This window comes from Anabrus simplex, chromosome 1, assembly GCF_040414725.1.
Source record: "Anabrus simplex isolate iqAnaSimp1 chromosome 1, ASM4041472v1, whole genome shotgun sequence".
NCBI classification, from domain to species: domain Eukaryota; kingdom Metazoa; phylum Arthropoda; class Insecta; order Orthoptera; family Tettigoniidae; genus Anabrus; species Anabrus simplex.
The window spans coordinates 726245643-726259597 of NC_090265.1; the positions used below are offsets into that span (position 1 = coordinate 726245643).

General features: G+C 40.4%; 2 protein-coding genes across 4 annotated transcripts in view; one reads left to right on the forward strand and one right to left on the reverse strand.

The window, feature by feature from the left end:
* Positions 1-11926, forward strand: part of LOC136857423 (peptidoglycan-recognition protein SC2) — a 95555-nt gene extending 83629 nt beyond the window's left edge. The window contains exon 3 of one of the 2 annotated variants that reach the window (XM_068225179.1): positions 7142-11926. In XM_068225179.1, coding sequence (XP_068081280.1) covers positions 7142-7350 — 209 coding nt within the window. In that variant the 3' untranslated portion in view covers positions 7351-11926. The remainder of the gene's footprint in view (positions 1-7141) is intronic. The other variant, XM_067136076.2, reaches the window with a different exon arrangement.
* Positions 1-13955, reverse strand: part of LOC136857422 (protein artemis) — a 149381-nt gene that overhangs the window by 5382 nt on the left and 130044 nt on the right. For both annotated transcript variants that reach the window (XM_067136073.2, XM_067136074.2), the window contains exon 11: positions 12486-13085. In XM_067136073.2, coding sequence (XP_066992174.2) covers positions 12486-13085 — 600 coding nt within the window. The remainder of the gene's footprint in view (positions 1-12485; positions 13086-13955) is intronic.

Below are 13955 nucleotides of genomic sequence, written 5' to 3' on the forward strand. Positions count from 1 at the left end.
ACATCGCAGGACCAGACATATTCAGGGTTAAATACCACTTTTTGGACCAATCACTAACATTATTTATATCATACATTACATGCATCATTATAGACTGTTATGCCTTCCAGCGTTCAGTCTGCAAGCATCTGTGAATTTACAAAAGGTGCAACAATCCTCTATTTGCAACTAGTGCTGTGGCCTCATTTAGTTCTATACCTCTTATCTTTAAATCGTTAGAAACTGAGTCTAATCATCGTCGTCTTGGTCTCTCCCTACTCCTCTAACTTTCCATTCTCCTAGGTAACCTATTCTCCTTCATTCATCTCACATGACCCCACCACCGAAGCCGGTTTATGCGTACAGCTTCATCCATTGAGTTAATTCCTAACTTAGCCTATATCTCCTCGTTCCAAGTACCCTCCTGTCATTGTTCCCACCTGTTTGTACCAGCAATCATTCTCGCTACTTATGTGTCTGTTACTTCTAACTTATGAATAAGATATCCTGAGTCCACCCAGCTTTCACTCCTGTAAAGCAAAGTTGGTCTGAAAACACACCGATGTAAAGATAGTTTCGTCCGGGAGCCGACTTCCTTCTTACAGAATACTGTTTATTGCAACTGCAAGCTCACTGCATTAGCTTTACTACACCTTGATTCAATCTCACTTACTATATTACCATCCTGGGAGAACACACAACCTAAATACTTAAAACTATCTACCTGTTCCAGCTTTGTATCACCAATCTGAGATTCAATTCGGTTGAATTTCTTACTGACATCAATTTAGTCTTCAAGAGTCTAATTTTCATACCACACTCATTGCACCTATTTTCAAGTTCAAAGATATGGCTTTTGGCACAGTCGTCAGCGTAGGCCAGACTGCTTACTACTTTTCCACCTAACTGAATCCCTCTGTGCCACTTTATACCTTTCAGCAGATGTAAATTATGAACAGCAAAGGTGAAAGATTACAGCCTTATCCAACCCCTGTAAGTACCCTGAACCAAGAACTCATTCTACCACCAATTCTCACTGAAGGCCAATTGTCAACATAAATGTCTTTCATTGATTTTAATAATCTACCCTTAATTCCATTGTCCCTCAGTATGGCGAACATCTTTTCCCTTGGTACCCTGTCATATGCTTTCCGTATAAACACAAGTGTCTATTCCTCTCGTAACAGTTTTCACTTACCTGCCACATACTGAAAATCTGATCCCGACAGCCTCTCTGTGGTCTGAAACCACAATGGATATCATCCAACTTCCTCTCAGCCACTGATCGCACCCTCTCTTCCAACATGCCTGTGAATACTTTGCCCGGTATACTAATCAATGAGATACCTCGATAGTTATTGCAATCCTTCGTATTCCCGTGCTTCTTAATAGATAGTTGCAATTACTGCTTTTGTCCAATCTGAAGGTACCTTACCAATATTCCATGCTAATCTTACTACTCTACAAAGTCATTTCATCCCTGCCTTTCTGCTATACTTCTCCATTTCAGGTTTAATTAGATGCTTTCAATGCTTTCTGACAATGGAGTTTCATTATCATCCATTCCACTTATTCAAGCGTAATTTCACCAAAATCATTTCCTTCCTCCCCATGAGCTTGGTTGTTCACAACACCACCAGGAAGATTTCTCTTTACGTTGAGAAGATTTTCAAAATATTGCCTCCACCTGTTCAGTGATTCCTTGGGATCTATTATGTCTTCACCTGAATTAACCAAAACACTGTTTATTTCCTTTTCCCCCTCCCTTCCTAAGATTCTTTATTACTGTTCAGAAAGGTTTCCCCTGCTGCTTGACCTAGCCTTTTCAGGTTATTACCAAAATCTTTCGACTTCTTCTTGGATTCAACAACTATTTGTTTCGCTCTGTTTCTTTCATCTATGTACAATTCCCTGTCTGCATCAGCCCTTGTTTGGAGCCATTTCTAATAAGCCTTCTTTTTACATTTACAAGCTGCTCTCACTTCATCATTCCACCGAGATGTTCGCTTTTTCCCATCTTTACACACAGTCGTTCCTAGCCATTCCCTGGCTGTTTCCACGACAGCATCCCCGTACGCCACCCATTCTCTTTCTATATCCTGAACCTGCTTACTGTCCACTGTTCAAAACCTCTCACTGATCATATCCATGTATTTCTGTCCAATTTCCTCGTCCTGGAGATTTTCTACCCTTATACATTTGCAGACAGATTTCACTTTCTCTAACAAACTATGTTGCATGCAACAGTAATGAAATGGCATATGGCTATTCTTGATAAACAGTCCTACCCAATACTATAGATCAGATAGTGGTCTGTATCATCAAAAAATCCCCGAAAAACCTGTACATTCATAACAGACTTCCTGAATTCGAAGTCGATTAAGATATACTGTAGTCTATTATGGATCTGGTACCGCTACCCTCCCGTGTGGTGCGGTGAATAGCCTTATGCTTGAAGAATGTATTGGTAACCCCTAAACCCACACTAGCACAGATGTCCAGCAAATGCTTACCATTCTCATTAGCTTCCATACCTTCCCCACATTTACTAATCACCCTTTCGTATCTTTCACTTCTATTTCCAACTCTTGCATTGAAATCGCCCATTAGCACTATCCTATCCTTGCTGTTGACGCTGACTACAATGTCACTCAATGCTTTTAAAACTTGTCAACTTCATCCTCATCTGCACCCTCACATGGTGAAAACACTGAGACAATTCTCGTCCTAATTCCTGAACTGCCATACCTACCCATATCATCCGCTCATTTACATGCCTAACAGAAACTATGTTGCATGCAATAGTATTCCTGATAAATAGTCCTACCTGATACTCTGCCCTTCACTTTTTAACACCTGTCATGTACACTTTATAATCTCCTATCTCTTCCTCGTAATCTCCCCTTATCCGAATATCACTTGCTCCTAGTACATCCAGATTCGTCCTCTTTGCTGACACAGCCAGTTCTACTTTCTTTCTTCCATAAGCCCCATTCATCTTGATAGCTCCCCATCGAATTCCATTTCATTCGTCAAGTTGTTTCCAAGTAGTCCCTCATCTGTCAAATGAGAGTGGGACTCCATTACTCCCATAGGTCCGAGGCTTGCTTAAAATGTTCTGAGCTCGGTAAATTCATGAAGCAGGATGCTACCCTACTTACACATAGTCCAAGTGAGGATCACTCCTCTAACAGGTTAGGGACCAGTGGTGGATTGTATAGTCCTAGCCGCCTGAGCACAAGGAGGGCCATGACTCAGAATATGTCCGAGATGCCCACTCCCATTCTATAGCAACTGGTATACCTACTCTCAGGACCGCTTACTAGGCCACTCAGCTGTTGCCCATGGTTCACAAACTAGGATGTGACTACAGTAACCCACACCATGAACCAGATTATTTATATCAGACTGTAATAATTCAGTCACTCAACTTTTCATAGTTGCTCGAATGGATTTGTGATGGCAGATCATTAACAAATAGAAGAAAACACAAAGGTCCCAGTACTGAACCTTATGAAACTCCAGACACAGGCCGATAAGGATGAGAAATGAGACCCTTGAATTTTATTGAATACCTTTTGTCATAAAGATAGCACTTAAACCGTTCAAGCAGGCTTCCATAAATGCCGTATATTGACAACTTAGCCCGAAAATCATTATGCTGCACAGAGTCAAAAGCTTTGGAAAAGCCCATGTACCCATGGTATCAACCTGCTTGCAATTGTCCAGTGTGCTAGCTATGAAGTGGGAGTACACTGCAAAATTGGTGGTTGTTGAGCGTTTCTGGACAAAACTACGCTGGTTAATATTAATTAAACCACTGACTGATGCTATGTAAACGACTCTTTCTGCTACTTTGAAAATGAGTGCAAGATGAACTACTGATCTGCAATTGACAAAGATCTGTCATCTTTATTGAAGACTGGAATAACATATCCTTTCTTCTATTCGGACAGGAACTTGCCAGTACAAAGAGACCAGTTGATTATCTTGACTAGTGGGGTTGCCAGCTCCTCAGCACACTCACGTAACAATTTCTGGAGTGTGATCTGGACCACGACTTCTTCGTATCCATCGATTTCAAGATGTTGCAAAATTCCGATGCCAAAGTTACCACTGATGATAAGTTGATTTCCCCGAACTGTTTGATGTGAGAATTAGTGACTTTTCCAGACATGAAAGCAAGGTCGCGGAAGTTATTACCTCGTGTTGAAAAACTGCGAAGTTGACGAAGGTTAAATTAATTGGTTACCTCTAAAAGAAAGCAGGCTTCCACATCGACATGGGTAAGGATAGGATTAATATATCCTGAATCATCTGAGGCCCAGGCTTATATGTGACGGTTCAACGTAAAAGCAGGCTTATATTGGCTTACATTGATATCACTGCACATGATACCAGTGTCATTTTGTTTTGCTATGAAATTGATTTGAGCTACTTTCTCAGAAGTCTGCCAGCCATACTTTCACTTCGTCCGGGGGGAGAGCAGGGCAAGTAAGAGGAGACAATGTACAGCGTTCAGCCAGGGAATGGGGTGGTTTTCACTACAACACATTCCCAGTTTTCCATTAGGCCGGATCGTTGCACTGGACCATAAGCAGAGATCACTGCAATTAAAAGCAGTGAGCAAATTGGCCACACGGTTAGGGGCATGAAGCTATGAGCTTGCATTCGGGAGACAGTGGGTTTGAAGGGTTCGAAATCCACTTTTGACGGTTCAACATAAAAGCAGATTGTAAAAGAAGATGCTTACATATAAGAACTAACCCATATGTTTAATCGTGACTGTGACCTCCATATCTCTCTGTCTTGTGCTCTGTTCTTTATCTCTGCATATCCTTCCTTTCTATAGTGGCATATCCTTCTTCCCCTTCCTTGTTTCCTTTTTACCATCCCTTCCATCACTACTTGTAATCAGGAATTATGTCTTAGATTATGCCCTATCCAACTTCGCTTTCATTTTCCAATCAAAGCTACCGAGCTCGATAGCTGCAGTCGCTGAAGTGCGGCCAGTATCCAGTAATCGGGAGATAGTGGGTTCGAGTCCCACTGTCGGCAGCCTTGAAGATGGTTTTCCGTGGTTTCCCATTTTCACACCAGGCAAATGCCGGGGCTGTACCATAATTAAGGCCACGGCCGCTTCCTTCCAACTCCTAGGCCTTTCCTATCCCATCGTCACCATAAGACCTATCTGTGTCAGTGCGACGTAAAGCAAATAGCAAAAAAAAGAAATAGCAATCAAAGCTAGCATGCTTCTCTCTTCAGCACTTCCTTGTTTGTTATTCTCTCTTCCCACCTCACTCCTATTCACCTCCAAATCCACGTCTCAAATGCTTCTAGTCTTCTCTGTTCTTCCTTCTTCACGTCCACAACAGAAACACCATCTGTTTCTTAATGTTACATTTAAAATACACTTTTAAAAAATCTATCCTTAACGTAAAATTGTCCTTGTTGGTTAAAATGAACCCATTATTCACGATATTCTTGCTGACAACACATAATATATATTTGTGGAGATGACAACTGATCCTAATTGAAGAGGGGGTGGGGGGTGGGAGGGACTCCTCAAAGTCAAAGGAAAAACAACCACATTGGATTATTACAGATAACTTAGACTGCTCTGGAATGCATAAATGGCATCTGTGCAGAGATATAATACCAGATGAGCAACAGTGGTCTCCAAGATTGGCCACATCACTTGAGGGGCGTAAGCCATAAGGAGTGGCAAGAGGACACCTGTTTTCGACTTCCGAGTTATCATTAGTTCATGGTCATTCTGTAGCACGAAGTGCTGTATTAACTGGTATTTTTCTTTGAATTTTTGTGATTTTTTAAATGGATTTGGTGTTGGATAGTGATGAGTGATGACTGTACTTATACTACCCAACAAAAAATGAAGTTATAAACTTCATACTGGGGTCTGTATTAAACTTCGTATAAGCTTATGGAAGAAGTCTCTCTTGGAAGTCCGCCTTTTCAATACATTATTTTTTGATTTCTTAGAAACCAAAAATGAAATTACATGTTACGCCTATAACATAGGCATCATCAGCCATGCTATCCGTAACATTTAGGTTAAAATTGAGGAAGTAGAAATGACTTAAGGCTAAGCTTAAGGATATTACATAACAAAGGCTTATAACATTTTAAAAAATCACATAATCACACTTATTAAGATAAAATGAGCACTTGGGTGGAAATAAGATATGTTGAGTCATAAAATATTATAGTGAATAAAATAACAAAGATCATATATGAGAGTTCATATTTGTGAACATTTAGGTTCACTTGTATTTACAGTATGTTCTTAAAACTTGTTTCTTCTTGGAATGAAAGTGTTGTCACTTGAGGCCGTAACTGTGGCTGTTTAAAGTCAAAATAAGTGGACTTGACTTTTGTGCTTCCTGTGGACAAAGTGAAAGAGGGGACTTCTAGAGAAAGTTCTTCCTATGACTGAATGTTATGTATAGTAATAGAAATTCCGGTTGTGGTAGGGAGTTGTCCACTTGTCGTCCACACTTTGCTGCTCACAGCCTAGGTGTTGGAGTATGTTGATGCAGCCGAGGCCAAGGCTGCGCGTCTAGTGTCTAATGTTAAGGATAGCATAGCTATTTATTTCTGATAAATAAAATTAGGTACTGAAAAGGTGGACTTCCAAGAGACACTTCTTTCATAGGCTTACAAAAAAGAAAGCCATCATTTAAACCCAAGAAGGCAAAAGGTATGCGCACATAATGCAAAGTGGGAAACCAACACGCCGTACTTATCTCCTGATCGAAGTATCATGCACATGGCATTTTGTGCTGATACCTTCACAGTCCATTTTCCCTGTGAATAGCACTGGGTTACCCAGTTTTACTTCCTTTTTAAACAATTATCGCCACGACTCTGGCTTCCAAGATTGTGGGTTTATATCTGGCAGTCACTGGCATGTAAAAGATCTCTGGCAACATATTTGTTGTTGTTGTTGTTGTTGTTGTTGTTGTTATGTACAGTACATTGGTAAACCTTAACCAAACATTTGTCAAAAAAGGTAATTGGCCATAATTCAGATATTTTTCAGCATACTTCATGGTTACAATATTAGTTACTGTCATTGTTAAAACTTATTACTTTTATGAGCAGTTTATATTGAAATTAATGAAATGTCCATTTCTTACAGGTAATTTTGAAAAAACTACTCCTTCACCAAAGCAGTTAGCTGAGGCTAGACTGTTTCTCAGCGAGTCTGTGAAAAGAAAGAAGCTGTATGCAGGTTATCAGTTGGTGGGTGCCAGACAGCTGGACGAGACCGAAAGTCCTGGTCAGAAGCTGTATGACATTATCAAGACGTGGCAGCACTGGGAGGACTGCTATAAGACAAACTGTTAGCAGGAGGACAATCAGAGGAAAGGGATACTCTTTCCAAATACCTCAGGACATTCTTAAATACTATTATTATTATTATTTATTGACCACAATTCCTACAGATTTTATGGATGGTCTAGTGAAAAAGGCCACACCCCATGTACATTAATTGCTTGACAGACCCACTAAGGTAATATTTACACTCTTACAGCAATAATAATAATTCCCTATGGGAATCAACATCTATATCAACTCTTACAGTAATTCATTCGCTCCGTAACACAATCTCCTTCACTCCCATTCATGTAAACACAGAGAGTTATGACATATTTTTAATGTGTTGTGTAAATTGCGTTAGGGGCAAGGCTTTTATTTCAGGTTATAGTCCATTCCAGAGTCGTGAGGAACGGCCGTAGTAATCGAATTGATAGGACGAGACTTACAGGGATGCCTAATTGCCTGAACAATCAAAAACAACTAATCTGCGAGTCGTATCGTAATGTTAGTCCTTCCATATTAACCCTTGAGCACCCACATCTGTGAAAAAGACTAACTGATGATATATCGCCAATGGCTCTACAAGCTAAAACAACCAGCTGGCAATGTTTTGTCAAAGGAATAAACTTAAGCATGTTCTGCAAATTTCCTCTTATTCAAAAAATCTTTTTTCTTTCCACTTCCTGCAAGAAAAGGACAGGTTTCTCAACTTTATGTCAGAAAATCATATCAATATTTTAATTACGATCTATGTTATGGATGAATAATGGAGAATTTTGAAACAGGCCTTGGTCTTTTTTTTCACCACACCATCTATTAAACTCTGATCTTTTTAGAAGCACTCTTCTTAAACATTCCCAGCCTTTAAAAGGGTTAAGTAAACCATTTAGTCAGCAGCACCATCTAAAGTTCAAAAATTGAATTACTGCTCTGACTTGTCTTAAATGAATTTAACAAGCTTCCATTATGTCCCTCACCCTGTATGCTGGAATTCTGAAAAGTGCGATTGTGCAGAGGTGCAATTATATCACAGTAAACCGTAATAACTCACAAGTCTGGTGTTTCATGTTTCTCTTTCGTGCAGGTTGAGAGTGTAAAGATGTTAGCACCAAGTTCTAAAGCAGAGGTGCTCACGCTGGGCATTTTGTCCTGTGGGCACGCAGGTGATTAGTGCATGCTATTCAGCCACAGTGACGTCGCAGACTGTGTGAAGTTCTCCCAGTCACTCTTGATCAATGAAGTGATGTCCGAGTTTGGAATGGAGGCAGAAAATAATGAAAGAAAGAGGGCAAAAATCCCTGTCATTTTCAGTTTACGTTGTAAGAAATAAGTTATTTCTGTTCACTGCACTTAATGTATTTTGACAGGATAAATAAAGAGTTAGACCTACAAACTCAAATATCTTTGTACTGTACATAATGAATTACAATTTTTACTATTATACACCAGTGTCCAAACGTTAAGCATAAGTTACAAGTAAGCAGGGCAACAGGAAATAGACCACCAATTGCACAACATATGCACCTACCAACCTTATGTGTTCGCTCTGTATAGGAAAGGAGTATTCCCTGCTTTGACTAGCGGCGTAACCGCATGGTAAACACAGCCAGTGCCTGCGCCCCATATTCCCTCAGTCGTGTTTGCCCTGTTATAGTGTGCGGAGTGTAGCCTCGTGGTGAACGCAACAACATAATGGCACAACAACGCCATTTGGACCCCATTTTGCAGGGTAGAATACTTGGCCACCTGGAAGCAGGCCAGACACAAACCAAAGTCGCCATGTCCTTGAATGTGTCACAAAGTGTCATTTCCAGGCTTTGGAGATGATTTCAAGACACCGGAGATGTTAATCGTAGACCAGTACCAGGTCGACCAAGGGTAACCACCCCACAGCAGGACCGATATCTGGCCTTAACTGCCCGACGAAATCGGAGTGCACCTGCAAAACAAATGTCGGCGGAGCTTGCAGCCTCCTCAGGGGTTGCCGTTTCCCGGCAAACTGTGTACTGGAGGCTCAGAACAGCAGGGTTGTTTGCCCGACATCCAGCAGTGTGCATCCCGATCACTTCAGCACAGAGATGGGCCCGTTTACTGTGGAGCCGTCAACATCGAAACTGGACCATGAATGAAAGGAGGCATGTGCTCTTCACAGATGAATCCCGCTTCAGTTTGCAGAATAATTCCCATTGCACATTAATCTGGAGAGAACTGGGTAGCCGTTACAACCACAGGAACATCGTGGAATGGGACCAGTACGGTGATAGTGGCGCATGGTGTAGGGCGGCATCATATTGAATGGCCATACGGACCTGCACATCTTCATGGGTGGTCTGAGGAACACTTAACGCTCGGAGATACAGGAATGAGGTACTGAGACCACATGTTCAACTTTTCAGAGGTGCGCTTGGTCCAGACTTCCTCTTAATGGACAGTAATGACCGACTGCACCGCGCTGCTCTGGTGGATGAATTTCTGGCTGGGAAAGACATTCATCGCATGGACTGGCCAGCAAGGTCTGCGGATCTGAATCCTATAGAACATGCCTGGGATGCATTGGGGAGGCGAATTGCATCCCATCAGCCTCCACCAAGGGTCCTCCAAGACCTTCGCATTGCCCTTTCGGAGGAATGGGATCGACTGCCACAAGAGCTCTTGGATTATCCTGATACAGAGCATGCCACATCACTGCAAAGCATGTGTGGCTGTTAGGCGTAACCATGCACCCAATTAACAGCATATTTTGTTGTGGAAGACATTGCCAAGTTTTGTTAGCTGTTGTCAAAGGTGTACCTTAGCTATCAGAACCTTTCTGACCTTTCTGGGTTTTTTTTTTTTTTTTTTGGGCAAGTTGTGTGACATATGGTGTGTGATTCAGCTTCCGTTTGTTCAGCAATCCGTCTGACATTCCTATCAGGTAGTATGGCCTCGTTTAGTGATTATGCTTAACTTTTGGACACCAGTGTATTTTAAGAGGTGGTTGAGAAACATTTTTAATATAATACAGAGTTAAGGTGAATAAGCTGTGGCTTGTGGTTTATTGGATTTAAATTATCTGATAAACTCACCATTCCAACCATATTTACCAGCAATACTGCCATGTTATTTATTTCATTAAAGACACACTGTATATATATTTAGTAGATGCATTTATACTGTTGTAGTTTAATCTTGGATAGTAAATATCCATCTCCTCACTCGTGATGAAACTCCCTCGCCATTATCATGGGGTGCCTGGTAAATTTTAAATAATATTTTCAAAAATTCAGTGAACAGGGAAAGTCACATAACACTACAATACTGCTTTACAAAGGTGAAAAATGAGAGTATCCTCCTAATTCAATACAATAAATATTCCGTCATTGTCGAGAGCGAAATCATAAATACACAACAATAGACCAGGATTTAAAGACCTTACATTATGAAGAGAAAGGTCCCTTACTCAAAATACTGGAGAATATTTATATCGATATTGACCAATATAACAATTCCTCACACAACCTAAATGAAATTAACGAGAAGAGAATTATATTATTGGAAACCTTTGTCCCGCTCATCTGTCAACAATTTATGAATAACAACGAATTTTACCACCGACATTCCAGAACAAGACCCGCCCTTCCCTCAATATCCCCCTCCCATACCTTACCTTATCCCTCCTCCTTCTGCCCCTCCCCTTCCTCTTCCCCACCCAACCACATCAGTACAGACACACTTATTGTCAATATGACTTGACTGACAAGGTCGTACCACTTGAGACGAGAGCTTTTTAACAAGTAAGTCGACTGAACCTTATTTTCATGAATATTTTGATTTGTTTTCATCCACTCACTCTCATTTTTTCCATTACAGATGTTGCATACTTATTAACCACGTTATTGATGGTCTCACTTTGCTGTACAACACAGTGTTTCATTTTAAAGAATCAGAGTTTTATTGTCAATCAAAACAGCCTTTCAGACAAGAGGATTTTTTTCCTCAATATGTTTTTTACTTTAACAATCATGATTATTGTATTTTCATCAATATTTTGAATTTGTGTATGTAATGTAATAATTGATCTTCTACTGAAGATGGCCTTGAGATTAGGCTGAAACATGTATAGACATTGTCCCATCTAACAGATGGTTGTTTTGTATTGAACAGAAGGATCTTATAAATATTTTTTATTTGTAAAATAAACATGCTCTTAAACTTAAACACTATCAAAATTAACTTCTACATCCGTAGATATGGACGACAACGTCATCTCATCATAGCAGGTAATGCCTCGGGTCTGATGTTGGACGATGCCTAATACGGAATGATTGAGGCAATGAGCACTAGGACTCCCTTCCTCCAATCACCCGCAATAGCATGTACCCCATAAAGTGTACAAAGTAATAAATATAGAGGAAAATAAAAAACAATAATAATTTGTCCTTCTGGCATTCGGCTGTGCGGGGACCTGTGTTGTCAGGCGGATACTATGCACGGGTACATGTCGCTCCCACCTGCAGCTTCCTGTATGATCACAAGATTTGTATTTTTATCTATTCTGTGGGATCACCATATGCTAAAATAAATAAAGTAATAAAAAAGACCTCGAAGTGATATTTTTATTCAAAAGCCCTACTTGCTCATTAGGTAGAACATCATTTCAAGTAGAACTCACACAAGAGAAATAAGTCTGTCCCTCCAGAAATTCCTTAAACCATTTAAGTCGCATTAAATGGCCACATCGTTAACCGTGGAATCGGTTTTACTTTTTATTTCAAGTTGCTTTATGTTGCACAGACACAGACAGGTCTTATGGCGATGATGGGACAGGAAAGAGCCAGGAGTGGGAAGGAAGCAGCAGAGACCTTAATCAAGATACAGCCCCAGCATTTGCCTGGTGTGAAAATGGGAAAAAACAGAAAACCATCTTCAGGGCTGCCGACAGTGGGGTTCGAACCCACTATTTCCCGAATACTGGATACTGGCCGCACTTAAGCGACTGCTGCCATCGAGCTCGGTATATTTGCAATTGCAAAATCCAGTAATGTTCACAACAACGCTTAAATAAATAAATAAATAAATAAATAAATAAATAAATAAAGAAAGAAAGAAAGAAAGAAAGAAAGAAAGAAGGACAATTTAAAAAATTAATAATCCCTTTTAAGTAAATTCAAAGTATGACTTACCCAGTTTTCGGGCCCTGTTTTTCAGAGAACTGTTTACATCAGCCTCACTTGACATGTACGTCTTGCTCTCCGCCTTCTGTTCTGATACAACATTCAGTCTCTGTTCACACATTGTTAAAACACCTCTTGATGTTCCACACTCGCCGTTAATGTTCGCTCTGTCTGTGGTAGCACACGCAGAACTAGCGCTAATGTTTATGTAATTTAGTTCATTATTACAAGTCCTGCCTCTTACTTCACTACACTTGAGAGATTCACTAACTTCTGTTCTTTCATTAGCCCTATGGACTCCATTTAAATAAGTTGATTTATTTGTTCCATCTAAAGTGGCCTTAGCCATTACATGTTCACCAGAAGTACTGGGCACGTTATCCTTTCTTCTTGCAGACTGACAGAGGACGCTGCTGCCTTGCTCCCAAACAAAAGATGACTCAATGATGTCGGATGTCTCGCTATCGCTCATTTCGGTCACAAGTGAGACATCACTACTAAAGATGTCCTTGTCAGGACTTCTCAAGTCTATGACAGTCTCAGTGGTTTTGGCTATAGCTGGGTCATCTACTCCAGCAGCATCAGTTGTTTGTTTGTCTTCAGTAGAACCTGTAATGATTAGTTTTCTTATTGAAGTCATACATACAGACAGAGGAAAAAAAAAAAAAAAAAAAAAAGCATCAATTAACATACAGTTACCCTATTTCTCCAAATCCAAGATGATGTTATTTCCTCATAATTCCATGGGAAAAATTACGGGTCGTCTTGCATTCACAACATAACAGTAATGAATACCACTAGCAGTTACCATGGTAACCACACTGCTTCCTTCACCCCCTACCCCTGCGCATAAAACTCTACCTTCGATGTCAGTGTCTTTATTATACATCGCTAGCCACGGCAGTCAATTGTACAGTGCCTCTGCGTAACGTCACTGGTTCTGGGAAAATAGTAATGAGAGAATGATATTCTAAAAGCCTCTACAAAAATGATTCTCAAATCTACACAATGGCATCAAAACATTAGGCCTACTCTCTTGAGCTAATTGCAAGGTCGAACATTGCAAGGTCCAAGCCCCAGCTGCGTAGGAAATGTCATTCGAATTGGAATAGCAAGGATGTGGCCCTTAGAATTCTTAGAAAGGCCACGGTTACTCAGTGATGGAATTAGAACATGTCTACTGTACCCGAGGCTTAGTAAAAGTAACCATTTTATAGTCGGAAGAAATATTTTTGCAATGGATTGTCGTATTGCAGTGACCCAAGGAACAGGTATTGCTGGAAAATTTTCAAAGGGTTCTCATCAATATTATGCTGCCAGTTTTAAGTTAATGGTCATAAAACATGTGGAAATGAAGAATAATTGTGCAGCCGCAAGAATACTGTGACTAGAACCAATGTTCAGCATTGGCATGAAGACAACGGTTATCTAAAAATGCATACTCTACAAGAAAGGCATTCAGTGGCCCACAACAAGGAT